Raw genomic sequence first — 13,938 nt, 5'->3', positions numbered from 1 at the left:
AAAATGCCCTGAAAATCCATGGCATATAATGATTAAAATTCTTTCCTGTGCTGCAGGTTCGGGGATACCACTGCCTCTAACCACATTCATGCACACTGATGGCCTAACAAACTGAGTCTAGCACATTACACTTAGTTCCAAGAGAATGCAGATTTCATAAAGAAACAGAATATGTTTAACAGGTCCTTTTTTCGCCAATTTTCTACACAAACTCTTATGCCAGAAACTAGAACAATGAAAGGAACTAAACAATCTGAGTTCTAGTCTCTGCTCTACCATGCTTATGCTATGACTTCTGCCATTGCTAAGCCTCGAATTGTTTATCCATATACTAAGATTGGATTGCTGTGTTTCCTTCCACTCAAGTGACTGACTTTAGCCCAGAGAGAAAACATAACAGCGCAAACACTTAAAGAATAAGAGGTTCCAACAATCCACAACCCGCTTTACCTGCCTCTTCAAAGGATCCATCTTAGGTGTGCAATACTCGAAGCCCAGAAGGAGAAAGGTCTACTTAAATGCAATGAGTTATTCTTTTATCTAGCTTAGCTAAATTTTATTCAAGCAAAGTGTACTTTTGTGAGAAGGGTCTGCATACTTATAAAAGATCCCTAATTCTAAAGTACGTTCCTTTCTACATTCACCAGAACATTTTCTAGGCTCTCAGTAAATGTGCTAACACCTTCCTGGTGAGTGAATTACAGAGGAAGTAGAAAGGAAACACAAGAACAAAATATTATTTCTAATATGCAATTTTCCCAAGTATATTTATCCTAAAATATGTATCTAATATATTTATCTGGGCTTTTACATATTATAGAGAATATTTTCAGCAATAAAAATATTCTGCCGAAAATATTCTCTTACAAATGTAGCAAGAATACTAACTTTCTGCTTGATTAGCAATTCTTGGAAATAACTACTTTATCATGCAGCTTAGCTGTACAGATTAAACTGCACGGCCACAAACTCTGTTTTGAAACAGAACCAAGCAGTGAAGCCTTTATTGTAAGTACTTGCCCAGTGTTTTACTGCATTTAACACCCACGCAAACAATTCAGAATTGTGCTTTTTCCTTTTACTAGAAAAAGGAAGACAGGTTTTTTGGATATAATGAACTAATATTCTATCCAGAAAGTAAAGAAAGACTCAATGCTGTTTCAGTTCATAATTCTTCCTGTGAGTCTGTGTGAACTTTCACGTGTTAATCTCTCTCTTAAACTCAATTTTCTCACGTGTAAAGGAAGATGATAATATCTGACTCATAGAGAATAAAAATATATAAAGTTCTTTATAAGAAAACATGAATGCTAATATATACATCCTTATAAACCAAATAAGACAGGTATAAAATGCCCTGACACGGAAGTTATTACTCTAAATGACAGCTAATATGTTGTGGTAAGTCCTCAATATTCCTATTAGAGTAAGGTTGTCTGAACTTAGGGTTGTCACCCAAGGGAGGCTGAAGTGTCATTTCAGTCATCAGCATTACATTGTGAGATTGCTCTAGTTAGCAAATCTAATTCTATTCGAAGGAAATTAAAATTTTCACTAGCATGTGCATTCTAACTTAAACACTGAAATTAGTGAATAGAATTCTTAGCTAAAGTTAATAATATTTTGACAAAGTGTTCTACTGAAAGCTACCAAGTTGGATTGAGATACAATTCTGTGAACAGAGGTAATAAAGACTATATCATTTTACTAGATTTCATGGCTTAATTAATCAATATATGGAATTAATATTGGAGAACTCTAATTATTACAGGCTTTTGAAGTAGAAGCAGTAATTTTCCAAATATGGTCTAAAGTCATCCGAAGGGTGCCCAAACTAATCTAACAATACAAAGTACTTGCTATGATGATTCTTATTGGCAAATCACACCCAATTCCATGAATGTTCATTTTTATGTACAATAAGTGCATTCACCAATAATCTACCAACATTTAATATTCACTAAAGATCCAACTACCAGATGACACTTGGCAAAACTACAAAACTCCTACTGTGCATGGCATATATACACTCAAAGTTATTACTAAAATTATTATTTTTATGGCACCAAAGCTGAAGACATTGATACAGTAATAGAATATAAAAATAGTATGAAATGTTATTTGGAGCACCCACCCCTCTCTTTCAACTGTCTACCCCTGCTCTGAGTACCTCTGTTCTCCCAGTGGAGGCTATAAAAAACTTTAAAAAGGGGATCAGATTTTATCCTGCAATATCTGCCAAATAACATTTTTGGTAATTAAACAGGTACCACATGACACCATACTTAAGTAATGTTTCAAAACTCTTATATACCCATTTTATATAAGAGTCAGTGAAGTAGTTCCTTTCACATAATTTCCACGAAATCATGGTTAAAAAGTATTATTAGGGAGCCCTCAGAAATACTACAATAATGACATTGTCTCAATTTGTGTTTAAAAAGACCATTGTTTTAAAAGCAAAACACCTTGGAAAGTAATTCGTTTAGAATTTCATTTTCAAAATGGTAGAATAAAATTGTTTTAAAAACGTAATTGTTTAACTAGGCTAATAATATTTTTCTCAATGCCAAAGACTGTTAATCTTCCAAAGTATTCCATCTCCCTAAAAATCAACAGCATTGATTTTAGAGAATCTTATTTGATTTTTTCAAAGAAAATTAAATAAAAATTACAAGAAATACTTTTAAATTGTGCACATTAAGGTATCAGTATTTCAATTTTTAAAAGAAATAACTTTTAAATAAAAGCAATTTTTTATTTAAATATTTGAGTAAAAGCAGTGCCTAGAAATCAAATCAGTTTTGGTTTACAGCCAATATCTGTTTTTCTAAAAATGATAGTTTTATGACAACTGTGTACTACTGCTGGCCTCCAAGTAAGAGAGATTAAATGTTTTAAAAGAGATCATTTCCTGTAGTATTGATTCCTCGGCATCCCACCCTTTCAGGAACTCCCCCTCCCTTATGTCTTGGGGTTCTGCTACAGTTATTAATCATATTATGCTATTTATACCCAGCTGCAAGGGTAGACATATCCCCACGCCTGACCAATCATGGCACTTCATTGTCCTCTCCTCTCTCTACAATAATTGGTCCATGAGATGGGCACAGGGCCAAAGTCCCTGCATGAGATTTGTTATTAGACTCCAAAAAGATGAGAAGCTTTAAGGACCCTGTATGACTTGGGGGTTCAGAGCTACCTTCACTGCTACACTGACAGTCTAGCTGAGAAAAAATCCAACCCAGAAGAAAAGAGAACCAAATAATAATTCTAATAACCAACACTTGAGAACATGAACTTAGCTGTTACTGATCTATGCCTGGATTTTAATGTATGTAAGTCAATAAATTTCTTCTTAGCCTACATTAATCTCAACAGCGTTTCTGTCACTTGCTACAGAATTCTTACAAATACAGAAACTGATATGTAAATTAAGATTTTTTTCTTTCCTGCTGAGATCTAAGCTATATATCACAAGATACTTGCTGCAAACTAGATAACCATATCCAAAGAGTAATATATCTCTGGAACTACTCCATTAAAGTGAATTTTTAAAAGTTATTTTATTGGAGGAAAAAGCAAAGCCAATTTAGCTTAATTCTATTTAAGTTCAGAAAATGAAGCATTAATAAATACTTGTTTTTTTCCTACCTTGTAGGATATTTTCCTTTCATAAAACTACTTCTGTTAAATGCCATTATGTATAGTAAAATCCCATTTTTCATAGTCATGTGTAATTCCCAATCAGAACAACAATGAGATACAGGCTTGCCTCTCACAAACTCCCCTGAAGCCAGAAAATAATAATTATGTGTTTCAAATTCTGTGCAAAAAAACAGCAAAAGCAAAGAGGCTACAATGCCAGAAAGTTTTAATTAAGTAGATCGGTTACCGTTCACATTGTATACCCAAGACAATAAAAAGGGAAGCCTCCAAATAGAAAAGATCTTAATTATTAATAAATTTGAAACAAAATTTTTTCCAATTACCACTGCATGATATTTTTTAAAACCAAACCCTAAACTCCAAATAAATTATGGCAAAAAAGTTTAACCCTTTATAACCCATACAGAGTCTCTAAAACAATATCTCTCAGTATGTGTTAATAAAACAAGTACCTAATCACCTATAAGGACAGCGTGTCCTTTCTCAGGTATTTAGATATGTCATAAGTCAAATTATGGTCCTCAAAATGTAATCTATGTTCCCCTGGCCATGTTGGGATGACCGAAATGGGTGGGGGCTGCAGGTAAGTGGGTTGCTCCTGGAAACCACTGCAATGCAGCTGAGTGGCTGCATCAGGATAAATTGCTAGGGTTCAGGGAAGAATGGAGATATAATGATGCCACCCTTCTCACTGGAAGCCAATCGGCTGTGGCTGTAACAAAAGGGAAGGCGGGATTAAGATGAAAATATATTTTTCAATTCCCTTTTTCCTAGGCTAGCAAATTGTGTTTTCCCATAAAACTGGCTAGACTTCCAAAACAACACAAATAGGGCTATTAACCATAAAGAACAGAACTAATGGTACATTAACAGTTAAATAAAAATATTCATAGTATAACATTAGGAGTGGAATGAGGCTGAAGGCAGAAATAGCATGAAGCACCTTAGAGCATTATTTCGAGGAGATAACACATTTAAAAAAAACTTACAGGAGACTATTCATAATGGAACTACCTACACATTTAAACAATTAATATGATCTTCCCTCTATTTTCCAATTATTCTATAATGTGGATTTTGTGCCCTTGTACACACACACACACACACAAAATTATTGAAATGGACCACACTGTAAACCTTTCTGTATGGAACATTTTTGCCCTGTGTTTTTCTCCTCCTCTGCTTCTTACCTACTACTGGAAAGATCCTAATTCCAGTCAACCAAAATCTGTCATCTTTCAAAACCCAAACAAGTTCAAAATTATTCACAATTCATTCCTCAACCAGTCAAGTCAGAAAACAAGGGCAGATGGCGTGGATCCTACCAAGATATTAAAAAGAAAAAAAGAAAAGAAATCATTCTTTCACTTCATGTACACATTTAATTTCCATAAATTCACTGTACATACCCAGATGAGGATAATTTCTTAGAATTAAAAGTTTTTTTGTAAAACATATCTTTTTAATGTAAGCAAATTACTTCTTCTGGTATTCGACCAAAAAACTGCAATTGGTTCCAACATGGGTGGAAAAGTGGCATGTAGGACTCATCCTACAAACAGTACAATATAGTATTTTATGCACAATTTAAGAGCTTTTTGAAAAGACAGTTTTGCTTATATTTGATTTCCCTCTTTTTGTGATGACTTGAGAACCCAAATCCTTTCTAAAATGCAGCTCCACTACTTTTTCGAATAGCATACTACGCAGCCAGTTAGTCTCATTTTCACCAAAATTCATACTAAGACCTACCTAAAGAGTTTTAAACACTGGCAGAAAAGTGAAAAAGGCAAAACCCTTACTACAGGTATTCCTTACCAATGAGTCATTAAGCTCCCACTAAATTGCCAGCTTCTTGAAGACACACAATTTCTGACTCATGTTTCTACCGCCAGTGCTAGCTCCATGCTGGCACTTGGTGGGTGCACCACTAAGTATTTGCTGAGGGAATGAATGCATGCCCGTAACATGACTTCTTATTTTTTCTGTATTAAATAAAATATGCATCTTTTCTTGGAAAACATTCTGAATAATAGTTGTTCTTCAAAAACAAAATATTAGCAAGATATTTTGTTAGCAAAATTAGCTAGAAGAGCAATGAATAGATTTGCGTCTTTCCCTACAAACATGTCTCATAACACCAGCTTCTAAGTTTCTGAAACTCTTACTTTAGACAATAGTTTTAAATTCAGGGCATTCACTCTATCTACCAAAATGTAGTATTTCAAGAAAATTATTGCTTAAAATTTCAGAAGACAAAAAATAATTTATTAAAGGCGAAACGGTTCTAGTCTTCAATACCAAAACACTTACCTTTTGTCAAATTACACACACACACACACACACACACACACACACACACACACAACCCTGACATTCACAGATTTTGAAATTGGTAAATAATATTGAAGTAATCCATAAAAACAAGATTCTCTTTCAACATACTCCCAAAACACTAAGTCCCCCCAAAAATTACAAAGCACTTAGGGGTTACATAGTAAAGACTCTGTATGAAACTATCACTTGAGAAGATTAGGCACTGACTTCATAAGTCAGACACTTGAATGAATTTAGAAGATTTGTTTTGCCGCCAGTTTACATAAATTAGCAGAAAAAAATCACAAAAATTTGTCTCTCATAACAAAAGGTTTTATAAAGTATGTCCCAGGATCTCAGAGGAAAAATAATGTATACGTCCCAGGAACACAGAGTTATGTTACATGAAAATCAGTTTTAGCAATAAACTGAATAAAATTTAAAATCATCTAAAAATCAAATGGCCAAATGTTAAGTATTTCTTTGTACCAGTAAGATAGCAAGAAATTAAAGAATTATTAAAATGTCTCAACCTAGGAAAATAAAGTTTTACAAACTAAATTATAAAAGTCTGGGGGTGAGGGCAGGATCAATAAAGTACCCAAAATGATATACTAGAAAATGATATACGAGAAAAGTTAACAAAAGTATGTGTGTGTGTATGTACATATACATACATGCATATAATATATATATAACACGTATATACATATATACATACTGAGATATTTGGATATAGTACTCTTAGAGAATGATGGAGAGAAAATATTTTTTAAGTACAAAGATGTTAATGATATAATAAAAGTCATCAAATATCATGCAAGCAAATCAGCTTGCAATTGCTAAGGTGTAAGCCCATTACTCATATGAATTGAAGGTGTCAATGAACAGAATCCAAAACCTGAACCCCTGAGTTATTAAGAGCTTTAGGGAAAAAAGGAAAAAAAACTACCAAAATTTGAAATAGGAAATTTTCAACTTCAAGGTTTATCAAAATGTAATGCTACTTTCCCTAGCAAAGGGGCTTGGCTTGCTTCTTTTTCTATTGTTTCTAAAATAATCTCTAGGTCTCTAGATTTTCTTGTTTTAAAAAAGGTACGAAGAAATGTATTGTAAGCCTGGGAGGCTAACAATTAACTCTAAATTCTCTTACCTTTCCCATCCTCATGTATTACAACCACCTAAACAAAACTCATCAAAAATCCCAAATTTCCCACTAAAAAAAAAAAAAAAAAACTAACAAAAAGATTCAAGAGATAAGAAAGGCACAGCATTATTTTTATTTGAATAACATAAATATTTCTTATTTTAAAGCATCCAGTAATGTTTCTTCACCAACAGGAAGTGTATTTCTAGGAATTAGCCCATTTTAACAAAACTCCCTTACAAATTGGATGTCCCAAGGAGTCAGCAGTGAAGACTTTTACCTACCTTTAACATTACCCAGGAACTGTTTCAACTTGGTTTTTATTTAAACAAACTATAACATTGTTTCCTATGATTTCCATCCCTGGATACACTACTTGCTTAGGGTAGTTGAATGTAATGTGTGCATATGGCAGTAGACAATGATTTCATGTATTTATTGTACCGATACTTAATCTCTGGAATAAAATACACATAATTTACCGAAACTTACTGAAAGCAAACTGCTGAAATATGAGCTTAAAGGTGTATGAAGAAGCATAAAACTCTGCACAGTTAGAGTCTGGGGAATTTTAGAACAAAATTCACTACTTGTATATTAATCAGAATAGAAATGGTTTAAGAATATATACTCTGTAGTAAAATCAAAGAAACTAAACCTAGTCATAGTAGTATATCACAAAACAATTTCACCGGAGGTCCAAAGTTCAACTTTACTACTGGGAAAAGACAAAGTTCAAACTCAAATGACAACTTTTCTCTTTGCAGAAAAATAAACAACAGGGTCATAATTAAGAAACAGGTAACTAATTGAGCCAAGCAATAGGTGAAACCAAAGATTCTTCTATAAGCGGGCAAAGTACTGACTACTAAGTACTACACTAATACTAAAACAATAAGAAATTACCTAATTGATTCAGGAAAAGCTTCAGATTAGAAACCGTATTTTAAAGAGTAACTTTCAATTCTCTATTAAAGATTATAACAACAAAAAAAGGGAAAAAAAATCAAAGCTAAAGACAGTAGCTGCCAGAAAGATGTTAAGTCACCTGGCTGATAGTACTGGCTTTGGGAGGGCGACCCTTAGCACCTAAGTGAAAAGAAGGCTAGGAAGAATCAGTGCTACAAAAGCCATGTTCTACAACCCAGCTCATCCTTCTGCCATGGACTTTGTCAGAAGACAATATGAGAACATTTCCGATTAGTATTACATCTTACAAAAATGGTTAAATTTTACTCTTTCACTGTGCTAGTCTCTAAATGTCATGTTATGAATATGGTTTAATAAAAAGCAACTAGTCAAGACAAGAGAGTGCTAAGTACACTTTACAATACCTTATTAAATTGAAAAATCAATTTCTGTCACAAAGTTCAGATAAAAGCAAAAAATAAAACAATGTTTATGGCAAGTTTCTTTTTAAATTCCCTTACTCTATTTTCATCCTTTCCAAAATGAATCACAATAAAGAATCTTTGCCTCTTCTGAAAATAATATTTGTTTTTAATCAAACTCAAAAGTTCTACAGATAACCTCTTCAAATTCTTAATTTCTAGTATTTAAAGTCTTGTGTTTAACCTGCAAAAATCTTGCTATTTTATAACAAATGTTGCTTTTAAGCAAAGCCATTTAAGAAAGCCATTTAATATAATACCTAACATGAGGCTATTAAGAAGCTAAGAATACTATTTTTAAAAGAGATTAAAAATTTTAAATTACAACCTGCTTAGAAACAATATTAATCTCTAATAACACAGACATAATGGTATCTTGAGAAATTACTGACACAAAGTGTCTCTTCAAAAAATAAGTGTAGTATTCAGAACTTTATTACTAATGACTACAAAATGTTCTGTGGCCATTAATACGTTATTCCCTTTATTTTGGCTAAATCTTTAAAATAGAACAGTGTCTGTGGCTGTCAAGAGGGCAAAAGTGTATTACTCTAATAATGTCAACTACATAAGGGGGCATAGGATGTTTATTCAACACAGTTAATATTACTAATGCTCTAAATCTTGAATTATTATTAAATATAATATAGAGGTTGAGAAAAATGTGTAACAGGTAGATTAGACTAATGTTATGAAATAGGCGTCTCTTCAGTCTTCTAAAAAAGATCACAATAATTTAGAATACTCCAGCTTCCATTTCAATATATCAACTTTAAAATTTCTAAAAATAAGTTATATTCTCATCCATGCCCTAACGAATCAAAACAAAACACAAAGAAATGATGCAGATGTTCTCACTATTCACTAACTCATGGGATTTGAACTAAGATTTGGCAGCTAGACTAGTAAATGCTGTCTATATAGCCTTTTGCATATTACGGACAGTGCCTGACTAGCTGAATTACAGCCCCAAAAGTCTTTCCTCTGCCTTTCACACATGGCTGTAAAAGTTAGAGTTAAGAAAAAAATTTACAAATTCTCAAAACTATACAGAAAAAGCTGTTTAAAGTCTGCCAAAGTTTTAAAAAATTAACAACAATAAAAAGAAAACCTCACCACATAAACCCATACACTTAAAATGAATACGATGGAATACGCTATAGAAAGAAAATCTTAATTATGACCTTAGGAGCATGTGAGTCTGTGTGTATACATATCCACAATACACAGACATATGTAAACTGCACCACAAACCATCAAGCCCCATTAAGCTCAAGGACTATTAAAGATATATTAATATTTCCAAAGCGAGCTGCTGAGAAAGAAATGAGAAGAAGATAACATATTAAATTTTTATCCAGAATTTTCTAGCATTTTGCCATCAAGGGATGGACTGCTACCTAGCCCAGGTAACAATTAACCAGCCCATTATATTTTGATGCACCGTATACTCAGTAGAGCACATTCAGGAAAAACAGTTTGGTTTCTAATAATGTTACAATCACAATTCTCTCTCCCACAAACGTCTAAGACGACAGAACCACATTCTATCTATGCTGAAACAAAACCAACAATGCTGTCTATAACAAATTCATAAGAACTACTACATACTATCAGATCTCACTGTATGCTGTCTCGGATCAATGCTTTGAAACTGACGAGTATGCCATAAACATAACGTGCTTTGCAGCAATTTTTACTAGCATAAAAGATACCAGGGCAACAGAGGCTCCTTTAACCTACCACTTCAACAAAATTCTGTAAAATCAAAAGCGTTACAGAAGCTTTCACTCCGCTAGGCACCTAGGTCTTCCTTCAAAACCCAGACTCTATTCAACAGCTCCCTGCAAGAACACACCAGTCTGCCACATATCACATATTGTACCGTCATCGGTACTCAGATACCTGAACCACCTGGACTGACAGAGTTAGGCTGTCAGCTCTGAGATGTCTGCTAGAGTGCAAGAACCACTGAAGCAGCTAAGCCCTTCCAGGTACACCAGGTGGTAACCTTGGCACCAAGTGCCTCTATAGAAAAGTCCCTTTTTCCCTGTTAGAAGATGCGTAAGATCGTTCCAAAGAAAATGCTACAATCCTAAGGGCCTTTTTGCACAACAGAGAGAGGAAAAGGCTGGCTTTCTCTAGTCAAAAACTCTTGTCTGCGGGGGGAGATGGAGCTACAAATGTAGGAAACCCAGCTTCTAGTCGCAATTCTGTGACAGCTAGCACAGCTAGCAGAGCAACCGCGCCAAGCCAGAGCTCAGTTTTCCCATCGGCAAAATGGGACTCACCAACGCCACCCCTCCCCCTCGTCAAGGAGTCAGGCACACCCTAGAGGTCTAAGATTACCCGGGACATTACGCGGTGGGGAGGTGCCGCCGCTCCCAGGACGCCCACCCTGAAGCCCCTCTCCCCAACACCCCGAGACAGATACGCAGGGCCGGCGTACCTGGTTTCACAGTCTTGAGACGGATGGGCTCGCGGAAGTGGCGGATGACAGCCAGGGTGTCCCGGTTGGTGAGCCCGCTGACAGGCGTCCCGTTTACCTCCAGCAGCACATCGCCTGGGCTGGGCGCCTTGCCCGAGACGACGCAGCAGGTGCCCCCGCCGGGCTCCTCGCGGAGCCGCCCCAGGTAGGGGAACTCGCCACGCTCCGCGCCACCGCGGATCTCCGCGCCGAAGTCGCCCGGGGGCCCGGCCCAGGACACGGCGCACTCCTGCACCTTGCTGAGCCAGTGCTTCTTCTTCTTCAGCGTCTTCGACATCCCGAACCCCGCTGCACCATGGGGGAGACCCCGCGCGGGCGGCCCGGGCGCCGCTCCGGCCCCGTCTCAGCCCGGGGGCCCTGGGCGGCCCGCGTAGCCCGGTAAGGGGGGCCTCGCCGCTCCGGCCCCCACCCGGCGACCACAGCCCGCTGGGGGCCCGGCCGTTCCCAGACCCGAGACGCCCCTTGGACGCCCCTCCCGGCTGCGCTCCCCGGGGCTGTCCGGACTCCGCGAGGGCCACCGCGGGTTAGGCTGAAGAAAGGAAAAGGGAATTGTCCCCAGGAGGTTCCAGAGGGGGCTTCGGGCGGGGTCACTGCCGCCGGCTGGTCCCTGGGCTCAGCGCCCGAGCGGCGGGAAAGGCTGAGGCGGGGGGGCGGTGAGGTGAAGGGGGAAGAGCCGGGAACGGGAAAAATCCGTCGGGGGCGCGCAGAAGCGCGCGTAGACCCGTCGCGGGATCGATCGTGGCCGCTGCGGAGCTGTAGCGCGGAGACCAACGCCTGCCCAAGCTGCCAGGAAACTGCCGCTTTCAAACCAGCCGCAACCTCCTCCTCCTCCCTTTTCCCTTCCCCCTGCCCTCGCCCATCCCTCATCCAGAGCCCCGCCCCCTCCCGCCGCGCGGCGCCCGGCGCGCTGCCGTCACAGGCTGGGCGCTTGGGAACGAGCCCCGGCACCGGACTCTCGCGCCAGGGATTGGCCCCCGGCGGGCAGGAGGCGGACCGCCAACGAGAATGGGGACCACTGGTTGGTCGGTGCGAGTGGAGGAGGCGGGCACTAGAATGACTGAAGTTTAGAGAGGGTGGAAAAAAAGAAGTTTGGAGAGTGAGGGAGGGCGCAGAGGAGGGGCAGGGGAGTGGAACGGGCTGTAGGTCGCAGGGCCGGGAGAGGCCCTCTGCGCGGCGGCTGGAGCCGAGGAAAACTCGAATCCGAGAGGGACCGAGCTCCCCGAAGTGGGGGCGTGGCCGGCGAGTTAGGCGGAGACGCGGGCGGAGCCTCTGAGCCTGTGCGGGGCGCAGAGAGGGGCTGGTGTGCTTAGATTGGAAGACAACGTGCGGAGTCCTGAGCCGGCCGAGGTTCCGGGGCCTTTAGGGTGGCCTGTTACAGCCGATAGTTTGCATTGAGTGGATATTGCTTGTTCATTCGTTCATTCAACAAATGTTACTGAACGCCCATTGAGGCAGGGCTTCGGAGTCCGGTTGATGAAAGATATTATGAAATAGATTCCGGCACTGCTGTGTGACCTAAGACAAATTAGACAACCTCTCTGAGCCGCAGCGTCCTCAGTGAAAAGTGAGGATTACAGAAGATGTACAAAATAACTGCATAGTGCCTGACAGTGGGTGGATGCCTCTTAAAGTTTGGTAGCTGCTGCTGCTGATGATGATGATGACGATGACGATTTTGTGTTAGATATTGTGCTAGGTACTGGGATTCAAGGGTGAAGAAAACAGAAGCCCCGCTATTGAGGAGGTTACAGTCTAGTGGGAGAGACTGAGAAGTAAGCAGACTGTCTGAGGTGAGGGAGTGGGGTGGAGGTAGAAGGTGGATTATTAAGAACTAACCTGGTAGCCAGCAGATCTGGTTGGAGTCCTGACATGCTACTTACTTGCTGTTTGACCTTGGCCAAATCTCAGTTAAAGGAGGTGAAGGGAGAACGAACATTAAATAAAAGATATCGTAGATCCCTTCCAGCTCTAATTTTTCAGAAATTTCACTTGAGCTTTCTCTCTTCCCCGGCTTGACTTACACTCTTCCCTGTCTTTGGAATGCCCTTCATCTCATCTCTTTTAAAACTCCTCTCCGTCCTCATCCCAAATGCCAGCTCTTCCAGGTAGCTTTCTCTGATTTCTTGCCCTCAAGTGGAAAGTGTTTTCTCTGAGCTATGATCTTTGTTTCACTTTTGCAGCATGACATTTATTTGTGTAGTCTCCTGTCTCCCTTTAATAGTAGGTGAAAGCCCTTATTTAACTCCACACCTCAGATAGACTGGACCAAGCTTCAATAGCTGCAGTGATTTCGTTGACACCATTGTATCAGTCAGGGTCCTGGCAGGAAACAAATGGCATTTTGCAAAGATGTGGGCAGGGTGTGGGAAACCACAAGAGAAGCTGGAACCCTGAGGCTACAGCTCCTAGATCTGTCCAATCAGGGGAAAGAACAGTTACCGAAAAATCCAGACACAGAGGGCCACCTGACAGGAGTCTGTGACCTTCAGTCAACGGATGCAGTCAGCCTAAGTAAACACCCAGCAAAGGACCTGGGGGATTTATATCTAACTCACCACCCTCCTCCAGTCTCCTGCTGGTGCATGTCAATGGCCAAGTCCAACCAGAAGCCAGAGGGCAAGGGAGGCTTTTGATATAGTTCATATCAGTCAGTTTCAGAAAAGGAAACAGTGCATCTGAGGGGAAAATATTCAGCACAGACACCATGTGGGTGGCTCAGATTTAACCATATCTGAGACAAAGCTTGGAGTATTTTTTTTCTAAACTACTACCTATACTAATGGATTCCTGGATAAAATCTTCATAACCTACACATCATCTGTTTTTGCAGGAACTCTGGGAAAACATCTTTCCGTGTCTAGATTGCATCTGTTAGAATGCCTTTGGCCTCAAGGAACAGAATATTTGGCAGTAGCTTAAAGCATGAG

General features: G+C 39.2%; 1 protein-coding gene across 3 annotated transcripts in view; it reads right to left on the bottom strand.

Moving 5' to 3' along the window:
- Window positions 1-11,838, bottom strand: part of MAGI3 (membrane associated guanylate kinase, WW and PDZ domain containing 3) — a 296,027-nt gene extending 284,189 nt beyond the window's left edge. For 2 of the 3 annotated variants that reach the window (XM_055356397.2, XM_055356399.2), the window contains exon 1: window positions 10,973-11,838. In XM_055356397.2, the coding sequence (XP_055212372.1) occupies window positions 10,973-11,288 (316 nt within the window). In that variant the 5' untranslated portion in view covers window positions 11,289-11,838. The remainder of the gene's footprint in view (window positions 1-10,972) is intronic. The other variant, XM_055356376.2, reaches the window with a different exon arrangement.
- Between the last annotated feature and the right edge of the window lie 2,100 nt (window positions 11,839-13,938).

Source organism: Gorilla gorilla, chromosome 1 (assembly GCF_029281585.2).
Source record: "Gorilla gorilla gorilla isolate KB3781 chromosome 1, NHGRI_mGorGor1-v2.1_pri, whole genome shotgun sequence".
Taxonomy (NCBI): Eukaryota; Metazoa; Chordata; class Mammalia; order Primates; family Hominidae; genus Gorilla; species Gorilla gorilla.
Note: the sequence above shows the minus strand (reverse complement) of the source record. Positions and strands in the feature narration are given on the sequence as shown.